Below are 13,381 nucleotides of genomic sequence, written 5' to 3' on the forward strand. Positions count from 1 at the left end.
CTGCTTTCACCTTCACCTGCCATCACCCTCAACATCACTTGCCCTCCCTTGCCCCACTTTTACCACTGCCAAGTTCCTCTGCAGACTCCATCCACCAACGTAACCAACTACTATCTGCAAAACGTTTTCATTCCATTTCCTCCTTCAAAGTATTTTTCTCTTCCTTCAATCAACCCAGAGCGATCCTAAGGTGTACCATTTCTACAAATTTCCCCAAGCAAGGACGATCCTCTACTGATACTATCCCCAATATTACACACATAAAACATTTATCACACAGTTTATAATTTTCCTCCTCTTGTTCTCCAATTGACTTGCACTTTATTGACTCGTTTCCCAACCATAATTTTACTACCTTTTCCGACCTCCACTGCCCACCAACTAATCCTTATCCATTGTTACCTAAAACGTGCCAAAACCAGTGCAATTACTGGATAATCCGGTGATAACACGACTGTAACCCTCGGCAAAAACGAATTGATTGCACCATGAACAAAATTATGGCGACAAATACTAACAATAAAAATAACCACTAATTCTGTTCTGCAGTTGAGTGCGGAATAAACCGTCCTGTCACTCTGATGTGTGATAGGACGGTGAATAGTGTACTATGTCTTCTCATCCCTTTATGAATTATTTTTTTTTAATTTCCACCCTCCCCTAACCTTGCTTCCCTCTATGCTTGTATAGCTTAATATGTAGGTAGGTCTTGATAAATGTTTTTTTTTTCTTTTTTTTTTCTTTAACAAAAGCTATGTTTTTCTCAAGTGAATTTATACTTAACCTGTAGTTTTTTTTAATTCTGCCTATTTTCCCCTCTAATTTATTCACACAATCTTCCAACTTTTTCCTTCAGTCCATTATGCTGCTCCTTTATTAGCCCCCCCGTTGGACTTAGTCAAAAACGAGGGCTTATGGATTTGGTCTCGATTTTTGTGTCCGTGCGTGCGTCGGCAACCATTTCTCGGACATGTCTGGACCAATTTTATTCATACTTGGCCCAAAGACAACACATGATGGTATACATATGTACATCATTTTGTTTTGTGATGCGATCAAATATGGCTGACTGGCGGCCATTTTAGTTGTAAGAAACCCGATGTTGAACACGTCCTCAACCTTTTCTCGGACATGCATTTACCGATCTTGTTCAAACTTGGCACACACATAATGAATGTTTACTTTCATATGCAGGTCATTTGCTTTTTTTTTTTTTCCGAGATAATATCCAAGATGGCTGACTGGCGGCCATTTTGTTACTTAAATGTGTCCCCAACCATTTCTCAAACATACCTGGTCCAAATTTGTGTAAACTTGGCACAAGCGCAGTACATGATGGTATACATGTGCACCTCACTTTATTTTGCGATCTGATAAAAGATGGCCGACTGGTAGACTGGCAGCCATTTTAATTGTAAATAAATATGGGCTAGCCATTTAACTCCATACAGCAAAATTACTAAAACAATGGGGTCTGACATTTTTGTCTTTTTCCTTGTTCTTTCATGTTTTAATGCTATCCCCCCCCCCCCACAACCCTCCCCTTTTGCCTTCCTTCCCTGTTATTTTCCAAAGAATGCATCCAAGATGTCGCAAACACCACCTTGGGGTGGCAGGTGAGGTTGAGCACATACTTTGCTTTCTACGACATACTCTCGTATGTCTTTTGAATGTTGAACATGACCAACGTTCAAGTTAGCAATGCCTGTAACCATAATTGACATCATTTCACATCAAACCAACAAGACTGCTATCAAACATGACCATTAGATGTAAGAAACTACTTCAACCATAGTTACAATTTCCTTTTTTTCCCCTTCCCCTTCACCCCCCCCCCTCTTCTTGCATGCAGAGGGAACGGAACACCATCACCAATGTCTCCAACACCTTCACCTGCAGGATCCGTGGCATCACAGGGCAGCTCAGCACCACAGAGTAATGGTGTGTGGCCTTGTCAGACTTTTGCCAACTTGTGAATTTTGACTTCTTGCCTCAAACTTGGTCAACATTGAAATGACACCAATTAAAAAACCAGAAAAAGATAATAACGAGAAGGGCACTCGGTAGAGGCCATACCTCCGCCATGCACTGCCTGATCCAGTAGAACATATCGGGCCCAATAAATTTTTGAAATATCATGCTATATATTATTTTTGGCCTCATCTCTCAATGGTGAAGAATCACTTTAAAAATTAAATAATTCTTGTATCTGGATCTGGATTTTGATCTTCACCAAAATCGAATGAATTCGTCTTTGCCACATAACCCAACCTGTCTGTCAAGTTGCGTCCGAATCCGTCCACAACTTTTTGAGATATCCTGCACACAGACAGACAGTGGTTAAAACATAACGTTCCACCTTTGGTGATGGAGGTAATAATAATTAAATATATATATATATATATATATATATATATATATATATATATATATATATATATATATATATATTGATGGGGTTTTGTCTCCACCAGTTTCTATTGTGTGACGTGATACTTTTCTTGTTTGCATGCTGCATAGCAATCTCAGAATCATTTTTTGTAAGCTTCTTCCATTAGTTTTCTAAACCTCTGAGTCCCAATGGAATGGGGCCCAAAGTTTTTCGTTTTTCAGCCCACATCTCTGTAAGTAGTTGAGATAGGTTGATGACACTTGTGTAGTATTTTCATTGTATTGTATGGATGTGATTTTACATTTTCATTATATTGTATGGATGTGATTTTACAGCTTTACGCGTCAGACCTTGGGGTATCATGTCTCACCTGACGAGGAACACCCCATTAAATTTGTTTTAATTTTCACTACGGGGATAGTTTATCCCAAAACCAAGAGCATCCACACACACACACACACACACACACACACACACACACACACACACACACACACACACACACACACACACACACACACACACACACACACACACACACACACACACACCCCACCCCTGTGGGCAAAAAAGCAAGATGGAGATGATTGATTCATAATTTGAATTGAGAGAGGGAGAGAGATACACAATTGGTATGGAGGGTAATGCAGAAAGCCTTGGTTTGGACGTGATCCAGAATACCGATGACTAAAGGCCCGGTCACACCTCGACGTTTTAGCCAGCGATGGCAACGTATTAAAATGTATGTAAAACGCTGGCTGACGTTGAACTTTTGATGTTTTTTTTTTAAGATTCGGACGTATTCATAACGAGTTGGTCGTATGCATAACATATTAGTAATGGACACAGAACGTTTCGTTGTGTTATAGATAACTTATACCAACGAATGCTGAACCTGTTGTCGGCCTACACAACCGATGCCCAACGATAGTCTAACTTCGGCATAGCGCGTTGCACGCATCGCCGACGATGTCGTGACGTAGCCTATTAAAAGGCTGACGCACAACGATTCGAATCATAACTGCCGTAGAAATGGAAGTGTCAACATCGCGGTCACACCTTGGCGATCTTGCCAGCGTATGCCGACCTAAGAAAAATGTGTCTAAAACGTTGGGGCACGTCAAATACGGTATGAGTAAGTTTGGTATACATGAGTACAACGCTAAAGTACGCTATCATACGTCGTAGTAAGTAGAGTACGTCAAGAAATTTTAAACATGTTCAAAATTTTACGACGTACTCGGCGTATGACACACGTTCTGCATGCGATGGGGATAAGTTTTACACACGATATGTGGACGCTTACACACGTCCACAAACGCTACTTATAAGCTACTCATAAGTCGAAACACGTCGCGGTAATGTCTTTTTTACGCGAAACTTATTTCTAACTTATGTTTGACGTGCTTTGAACCAATTCTTTACGTAGTCCCAACACACATCGACGTATGTAGACGTATTCCAATCACGTCTTCCGGTCGACAAAAAAAAAAAAAATGAACGTGTTTCTAGGTTACAACTGCCATATAAAGACGTGTTCCCAGCAGTTTTGGGAATTGGTATATAAAAATGCTGCTCATAAAAGGGAACCCAACAGTGTTTTCGAGTTCCTTTTTGAGTCGATGTCCATGTCAGCAGTATCAGTATCAGTATCAGTATTAGTATTAGTATTAGTAGTAGTTTGTTCATGTTGGCAGTAGTAGGTGAGTGTGAGGGGGAGGGTGTGGGTTATGATGGATCGTCCTTGCGTCCGCGTGTCCACGGGTAGGTTCATAGGCTGCCACTCAACGATTTAAATGGCTGCATCTCCACTATTGAAAGTAGACGCTTGCGCTCAACAATTGGATTTTTTTTACACTCAACGACTTTTAAACGGTACCACTCAGCCATTTTCATTGTTTACAATGAACGATTTAAATTGCTGTCACTCGCCTTTGTTTTTTGACGCTGGCGCTTGGAAATTTTAATCGTTTCTATTGAACGTGCTAAATCGCTCAAACTCCACTATTGAAAGTAGATGCTTGCGCTCAACAATTGGATTTTTTTTACACTCAACGACTTTTAAACGGTACCACTCAACTATTTTCATTGTTTACAATGAACGATTTAAATCGCTGTCACTCGCCTTTGGCTTTTGACGCTGGGGTTTTGAAATTTGAAACGTTTCTTCTGAACGTGTTAAAACGCTCAAACTCGACTATTTTAAATAGACGCTGCCAATGGACAATTGTAATCATAGCCAAGCTAGACATCGAAGTGTGAACATCCTCGTCATGCCGAAGAAAAGTTTGAAGAATGCTGCAAATAAGTGTCCTGGCCGTGGCCGTGGACGCTGATGCAAGGACGATCCATTATACCGACGTCTTGAAGCCTATGAGTAACTTAAAAGTAACGTCTGTCGACGTGTGGCAACAATCGCGTAACGTGCCAACAACACGTTAATCATAGGTTAGAAATAAGTTTCGGGTACGCTAAACATTACCTCGGCGTGTCTCAACTTATGATTAACTTACAAGTAGCATGTGTTGACGTCTGTCAACGATCGCAGACCGTGCCTACAACTTGTGGCCAGCGTAGCGGAACGTGTGAGTCATACGCCGGCATACGTCGTGAAATTTCAAGCATGAAAAAATTTGAGGACAACCGAAAAGTACAACGTTTAAAGCCAACGTACAACGACGTATGGCAGTGTTTTTCAGCGTGCTCTCAATGTTATCAAAACTTACCCATAACGTATTCAACGTGTGCCAGCGTTTTAGAAAAAAAATTCAAAAATCGGCATACGTTGGCTAAAACGTCAAGGTGTGACCAGGCCTTAAGCTACACCCAAGCCTGACATTCGACCTGAAGGTGAAAGGGTTCTGCAATTAGTTCAGGGTGCCGGCGATAACTCACCGACTCTTCGCTAATGACACCGTGGGATCTTTCACATCCTTGAGCTAATGCTAGCAGATGGGACACCCGGCTTAATATATCTTAAGGCCCGGTCACACCTTGATGTTTTAGCCAGCGATGGCAACGTATTAAAATGTATGTAAAACGCTGGCTTACGTTGAACTTTTGATGTTTTTTTTGTAAAGATTCGGACGTATTCATAGCGACTTGGTCTTATGTATAACGCATTGGTAACGGACACAGAACGTTTCGTTGTGTTATAGATAACTTATACCAACGAATGCTGAACCTGTTGTCGGCCTACACAACCTATGCCCAACGATAGTCTAACTTATGCATAATAGCACGTTGCACGCATCGCCGACGATGTCGTGACGTGGCCTATTAAAAGGCTGACGCACAACGATTCGAATCATAACTGCCGTAGGAATGGAAGTGTCAACATCGCAGTCGCACCTTGGCGATCTTGCCAGCGTATGCCGACCTAAGAAGAATGTGTCTAAAACGTTGGGGCACGTCAAATACGGTATGAGTAAGTTTGGTATACGTGAGTACAACGCTAAAGTACGCTATCATACGTCGTAGTAAGTAGAGTACGTCAAGAAATTTTAAACATGTTCAAAATTTTACGACGTACTCGGCGTATGACACACGTTCCGCATGCGATGGGGATAAGTTTTACACACGTCCACGAAGGCTACTTATAAGCTACTCATAAGTCGAAACACGTCGCGGTAATGTCTTTTTTACGCGAAACTTATTTCTAACTTATGTTTGACGTGCTTTGAACCAATTCTTTACGTAGTCCCAACACACATCGACATATGTAGACGTATTCCAATGACGTCTTCCGGTCGACAAAAAAAAAAAATTAACGTGTTTCTACCTTACAACTGCCATATAAAGACGTGTTCCCAGCGGTTTTGGGAATTGGTATATAAAAATGCTGCTCATAAAAGGGGAACCCAACAGTGTTTTTGAGTCCTTTTTGAGTCGATGTCCATGTCAGCAGTAACAGTATCAGTATCAGCATCAGTATTAGTTTGTTCATGTTGGCAGTAGTAGGTGAGTGTGAGGGGGAGGGTGTGGGTTATGATGGATCGTCCTTGCATCCGCGTGTCCACGGGTAGGAGACATCTTTTCACCATTGTTCGAAGTTCTTCGCGGCTAATTTTTTATGGGGCTTTTTCAACAATGAGCTATAGCTTGTTTTTACGATTTAGGTCTATTCATAACGGGTTTGACAAATGCACAATGAATTAATAATGTGCATAGAGCGCTTTGATTACTTATAGATATGATATACCAATGAATAATTATCGTGAAGCCGGCGTTCACAAACTATGCCCAACGATAGCCTAACTTATCCATATCGTGCGGCAGTTTATCTTTGCCGGTGACGTGGGGTTTGCTATTCATAGGCTGCCACTCACCGATTTAAATGGCTGCATCTCCACTATTGAAAGTAGACGCTTGCGCTCAACAATTGGATTTTTTTTTTACACTCAACGACTTTTAAACGGTACCACTCAACTATTTTCATTGTTTACAATGAACGATTTAAATTGCTGTCACTCGCCTGTTTTTTGACGCTGGGGTTTGGAAATTTGAAGCGTTTCTTCTGAACGTGTTAAAACGCTCAAACTCGACTATTTTAAAGACGCTGCCAATGGACAATTGGAATCATAGCCAAGCTAGACATCGAAGTGTGAACATCCTCGTCATGCCGAAGAAAAGTTTGAAGAATGCTGCAAATAAGTGTCCTGGCCGTGGCCGTGGACGCTGACGCAAGGACGATCCATTATACCGACGTCTTTCAGCCTATGAGTAACTTAAAAGTAACGTCTGTCGATGTGTGGCAACGATCGCGTAATGTGCCAACAACACGTTAATCATAGGTTAGAAATAAGTTTCGGGTACGCTAAACATTACCTCGGCGTGTCTCAACTTATGATTAACTTACAAGTAGCATGTGTTGACGTCTGTCAACGATCGCAGACCGTGCATACAACTTGTGGCCAGCGTAGCGGAACGTGTGAGTCATACGCCGGCATACGTCGTGAAATTTCAAGCATGAAAACATTTGAAGACAACCAAAAAGTACAACGTTTAAAGCCAGCGTACAACGACGTATGGCAGTGTTTTTCAGCGTGCTCTCAATGTTATCAAAACTTACCCATAACGTATTCAACGTGTGCCAGCGTTTTAGAAAAAAAATTCAAAAATCGGCATACGTTGGCTAAAACGTCAAGGTGTGACCGGGCCTTAACGGAAGAGTGTTGCCCCAGACATGGGAGCAGTTTTCCATCACCGATCTGACTTGGGATTTGAGGAGAGTGAGAAGCTGATGGGAGTTGAAGTACTTGCGAGCTCTGAAGAGGAAACCAAGTTTATTGGAGGCAGATTTGGTGATGTTGAGGATGTGAGGCTGCCAGGAGAGATTGATGGAGATGGTAACACCAAGCATATTAACAGAGGAGGATTGCTGGATTTGAGAACTGAACACGAGAGGAGTGATGCCTGTGTTAATCTTGCTGGATATAAAGAGGGTTCGAGTTTTGAACTCATTCAAAGAAACAAGATTGTTGGAGCCCCATTCGAGGATGAGATTGATATCACAACTGATGGAAGGAATAGTTGGAGGCGATTGGCAGCAACGGACTGGGATCAATAACTGGTGGAGAGGTGGAGAGGTGGAGAGTGGAGGTGTCAGCAAAGGATATGACAGGGCTGTTAGTAGCTGTGAGTCGGTCATTAATGAAAAGAAGAAAGAAGAAGGGTGAGATGACACTACCTTGAAATTATTTGCCTTTTACTTGAAATTCGCCAAGTCTGTTTTTGCTGCTACATGAAAGGGATTCACAACTGGTTGGGTTATGTGCCTTTTCGAGGTCCTTACCTGGAATGGGCAAAGGTAACCCTGTAATTTTTCAGAATAAGTAAATAATTAAGTATAATTAAACAGACTGCAGAGATCGGTATGTTTATTATCATGTTTAAAAATTTTTTATTATTATTTCTTATTATCATTTTGACTGTTTTGTTGATGTCCTCATGAGCACATCGGGGTGTCGCCTTCATTCGCAGGTCAAGCGACGGTTACTATTCCTCAGCGTATCCACCAGATGGCTGCTAGTCATGTCACAATCACAAACAACTTCCTGTATGGCTTTGACCATTGGGAGCAGGCTGAGACCTTGACCAAGGAGAACCACGGTAAGTCATACTTGATTTACTTTATTGTTCTTGCACAGGTTTTTTTTGTTTGTTTTTAGTGTAAAGTACACATGGGTAGGACCCACAATAATTGAGTGACCTTCTGCAACAAAACAAGGAAGTAAGAATCGAGTATGATGAGTGGACTAGTATCATGGGGAAAGTAAACCAGATAGGACATGCAGATTATCCCAGCATGAAGGTCACAAATGAGCGAGCGGTGTTTTTTAACCGACAATCCAGCAGTAATGTGGTAAATCTCCTGAGACTAGATGGACCTCCTGAAGATTAGAATCCAAATCGGTTCTGCTTTCAGCTGGATTTGAACCCACAACCACTGGGATCTCATTCGCATCCTCACCGACAGGCCATCACTGCGCCCGTTTTTTGCCTTTTTGCCATAATTAGTTTGAAACACAATTAGTTTGAACTGCACCTTCCGTCCATAACATGTTCTCCTTTACCTTCTCCCGACAGAGTTTTTTAGCGACTTGGATCAGCTGATGGGCTCACTCACACTGAACAGCACCATGACGGAGTTGGTCCGATACTGCCGTCAAGGTCTGCATTGGCTGCGTTTTGAAGGCCAGCTGCTGTAGCCAACCAGAGAGATGATTCCTGGGCCATTTCTTTTGCACTGCCTGTGTCACACACTGGCCTAAACAGGAAAAACAATCTAGCAACGTGAATTCTCATGCAGAAACATTGCTCATCGATGCCTGCTGTATTCTGCCACAAAGAGACGAGGAGCAGAGTCGCTGTCGATGCAATGCGCCTTCAGTGGCACTCAGGGCCTGTGTTGGCAGAAGTTTCCTTTTTATAAACACACAAGCAAACAAAATATAGAGCCTTCCCTTTGGGATTGTGTTATAAAGAATATGATACGTGCATGTCAAGTCATCTCGCTAGCACATAACATTTCGTTTTGAATTATTTTATTTTTCTTTCTGCTAGATGCATCACATTTTGCTTGAAATTGCCAGTGTTTGATGATGGTTCAAATGAAAGTTTTATCTCCTGTACATTATTGGCTTCTGAGCATATCCAATTGTAATGAGTCATGATTGACGTGGAAAACTCGTGCACGGTATTTCTGCAGATAAAAGCACAAGCTTTTTCTGACTTATTTTCACCAAGTGTTGTACATTTGTCTCCAAAAGTGACAGGACCATCAGCACTAACACGGGAACGGGGTACAGCTAACGATATTGCTAACCAATGACCTGCCTTTTTAGACATGTTAAAGTTTTTATTGAATTTTAATTTAGTAGCATTGGAATATTTATATTTTTTTCATCTGATAATGCTGGTTTTGTATTATCGCATATTTGAGGTTGACTCTGCTATTCTGTTACAAAGTTGTACGGAGGTAGGTAAAATGCTGGCAACAAGGTGCACTCCTAAGAATGCAAGCCTGAATCGATGCACCATCAATGGACAGACTCGATCTGACTGTGCTTATGGCTCATGAACCCGAAAGTTCCAATGGCGAGAAATCTCGATTTTGGGAAATGTTGGGGCTCAACTGCCGTTTCTCATCTAGGATGGCATACCGAGTAGCCCTGGGATGACCTCTTGTGAAACCCACAGAGAAATGGGTGTACCTTTTAATAGTTAGAACGTCATGTGCCATGCATTCTGAACCCTGGAGTAGGTGCAGATCACTGCCTGCCTTCCCTGTTCTTCTTCCACATTGTGCCCGAATGCCTCATTGCCTTCACCGAACGGAACCTACTAGGTTTTGTTCTGATCGGTGTGTGGTCTGAGCAGAAGACCTAACGTGTTCCTTATGATGGGCACAAATATTTGAGGAGATTTTGGTGAGCTATGCATGTTTGGTGGTGGTCTTGTGAAAATTACTGCTTCGAACGTTGTCTAATTTGATTCCCAATGTCATCATCATCATCATCATCATCATCTGTTCGAGTGAACTCGGGTATTTATGATGGGTTTCTTCCAATCCTCATACCTATTCCCACTGATTTGTGTGTGTATATATATATATATATATACACGAGGTGTGTTCAAAAAGTATCGAACCTTAATTTTTCATGTGTAAACAAATGAAGCTAGGGAGGCTTGGTTTGGTGCACGTCTGTAGGCGATCATAATTTGTATGCGTGAATATTTCCCCGCCTGCAGAAGCTGTCAGTCGCCGACAGACCGCCGATGAGTGAGGAAGTGTAAGTGAGCGCCGTCGGATTTTCGTTTTTGACAAAATGACGGAAAAACTTGAACAATGCTGCTGCATCAAATTTTGTGTAAAGCTTGGCGATTCCCAAGTGGAAACGATCCACAAGATTCAACAGGCCTTCGGGAACGAAGCATTGGGCACCACACAGATACAAGAGTGGTACAACCGCTTCAAAGATGGTCGCACATCAGTGGAAAGTGAAGCACGTTCTGGTAGGCCCTCAACATCCCGAAATGAGATCATCATTGACCAAGTGAGGACCCTGCTGATGCAGGATCGTCAAATCACGATCAGAGAATTTGCAGACGAGGCGGGCGTCAGCATTGGATCCGTTCATTCCATTGTGACTGAGGATTTGGGCTTAAGGAGAATCTCAGCGAAGTTCGTGCCAAAGCTGCTAACGATCGAGCAGAAGCAACTCCGTTTGGAGCTGGCACAGGACATGCTGGAGACTGTGAAGAGCGATCCCAACTTCTTCAACACAGTGATCACTGGCGATGAGACCACAGTGATTAATCATTTTGTGAAAAACGAAAATCCGACGGCGCTGACTTACACTTCCTCACTCATCAGTGGTCTGTCTGCGACTGACAGCTTCTGCAGGCGGGAAAATATTCACGCATACGGATTAGGATCGCCTTCATATGTGCACCAAACCACGCCTCCCTCGCTTCATTTGTTTACGCACGAAAAATTATGGTTGGATACTTTTTGAACACACCTTGTATATGTATATGTATATATATGTATATGTATATGTATATATGTATGTGTATGTATATGTATATATATATATGTATATGTATATGTATAGGTATGTATATATATATGTATATGTATATATATGTACCTTGGTACACAATTTATTTTGAGTCTTCACCAATTAGACGTCTGTTGAATTTCTGTGTTAGGTTTATTTTAACAGGGACCAAATGTTGTTTTGCTTATTTGCTTGCTTTGTTTCTTGTTGGGCATGTTCCAAGAGTGACCTTTCACTAAGCCCCCTGCACCTGTTGCCACAGACTTACTCTGTTGCCTGGTTCTTTGGCTAAACAAACACTACAACAGGTTGTGAAGCAAAGGTATATACCTTTATCCAGCTGTCTGTCTCTCTCCTCTCCTCTCCTCTCCTCTCCTCTCCTCTCCTCTCCTCTCCTCTCCTCTCCTCTCCTCTCCTCTCCTCTCCTCTCCTCTCCTCTCCTCTCCTCTCCTCTCCTCTCCTCTCCTCTCCTCTCCTCTCCTCTCCTCTCCTCTCCTCTCCTCTCCTCTCCTCTCCTCTCCTCTCCTCTCCTCTCCTCTCCTCTCCTCTCCTCTCCTCTCTCTTTGGCTTGCATTGCGAGACTGGGGTTGGCACAAGGTTAAACATCCTACCCTCCGCTGCCCCGCACCCCTTAATTATATGACCTTAAAATGGCAATGAAGAGATTGTGACGATGCTTGTGGGCCTCTAAACGATTTCTTTGTCCTGCATTCAAATTTTGTACAGTCAATGTTGTGTGTGTGTGTGTGTGTGTGTGTGTGTGTGTGTGTGTGTTCATTTTATCAGCACAGGTCTTAAGAGGGTACATTCTGCCTCTCGGTTCCCATTTCAGAAAGTTTTATACAGTTTGGTATCACAGGTTAGGCTGTGTTTTGTGTACAAAATAATTAATGAAATGCCATGCCCTTTCTCAATCTGCTGCCCTCGTTGCCCTGTGCTCCTGCTCCTCGCATCTTTGCTGAGGTATTAGACGGGCAAGAATGCTTGCATTGTATTTAAAGCTATTTATACTTGTGCTGTATGCCCGGGCAGGTAGTTTTGTAACTAATGTGTGATAACCCAAAGTAATATTTATTATGCGCCAATTTTATCAGATAGGTAGCGCAGCATTTATTTAATTTGATATGTTTGCCACAAGTCTGTTTTTATAAAGAAAGATATTGTTAGTGTGCTAAATAAGCGTTTTGTCACCTTTTATTGTACGTTGTACTTTTTAAGAAGATTGTTCTAATCATCGGATGATTGGAATCGAGTGAGGATGGTCAGGAGCACATTTTGCGAAGGCGTAAATTACTGGAAGCAGATTTGTACTATAACTTGCGGTACCCCAGTGGGTCGTGCGGCAGGCTGTGGTTGTGCTCGGGGAGAGTGTGGGAACTACAATTGCCTCCATTACAACTTGCTTTCACCGTCCCTACAAAATGCTGCGATTACTGCAAGCTCTCGCCCCCGTGTTTTTGGGTTCGTCCGTCCCAAATGATGCTGTGGTTGCCGTTTACCCCTGCTTTTTAAGTGCACTAGCTGCTGTGTCCTTTCTTAGTGCCCATCTGGGCAACATGGTGGGCCCACAGCACATGGATTTGTTCCATTACTCATGTTTGACTTCAATGCAACATTGAACAAAGGTTTTGGCTCAAACTGTGCTGTAAAGTGATTTTTATGACTATTAAATATGCCGAAATAAAGTCCCTGTTGCATACTTCCTCGTTGTTTCTCCATTTTCAACCCTGACCTCGAGAAGTCGTGGACGGATGGGGAAGCTCCCCGGGCATTCGGTCAACCTGCCTGCTGTGTGTGGACTGGAATCGCTCGTGGAGATGACACACCAGGTGTGGCAGGAAGATTTTGGGTTTTTTTTTTCCCCTCCACCATGAATGTCAATGAAGCAGTTGGGTTTTTACCCACAACCCAGGTCAAAAAACCA

General features: G+C 42.4%; 1 protein-coding gene across 3 annotated transcripts in view; it reads left to right on the plus strand.

Moving 5' to 3' along the window:
* LOC147014154 (AF4/FMR2 family member 4-like) overlaps positions 1–13,156 on the plus strand; it is a 104,302-nt gene extending 91,146 nt beyond the window's left edge. For all 3 annotated transcript variants that reach the window (XM_085851864.1, XM_085851862.1, XM_085851863.1), the window contains exons 19-22: positions 1,576–1,616; positions 1,853–1,941; positions 8,375–8,503; positions 8,981–13,156. In XM_085851864.1, coding sequence (XP_085707990.1) covers positions 1,576–1,616; positions 1,853–1,941; positions 8,375–8,503; positions 8,981–9,102 — 381 coding nt within the window. In that variant the 3' untranslated portion in view covers positions 9,103–13,156. The remainder of the gene's footprint in view (positions 1–1,575; positions 1,617–1,852; positions 1,942–8,374; positions 8,504–8,980) is intronic.
* Positions 13,157–13,381: the final 225 nt, after the last annotated feature.

The sequence above is a fragment of the Eptatretus burgeri genome, chromosome 13, assembly GCF_056783735.1.
Source record: "Eptatretus burgeri isolate ZD-2024b chromosome 13, Ebu_testis_v1, whole genome shotgun sequence".
Taxonomy (NCBI): Eukaryota; Metazoa; Chordata; class Myxini; order Myxiniformes; family Myxinidae; genus Eptatretus; species Eptatretus burgeri.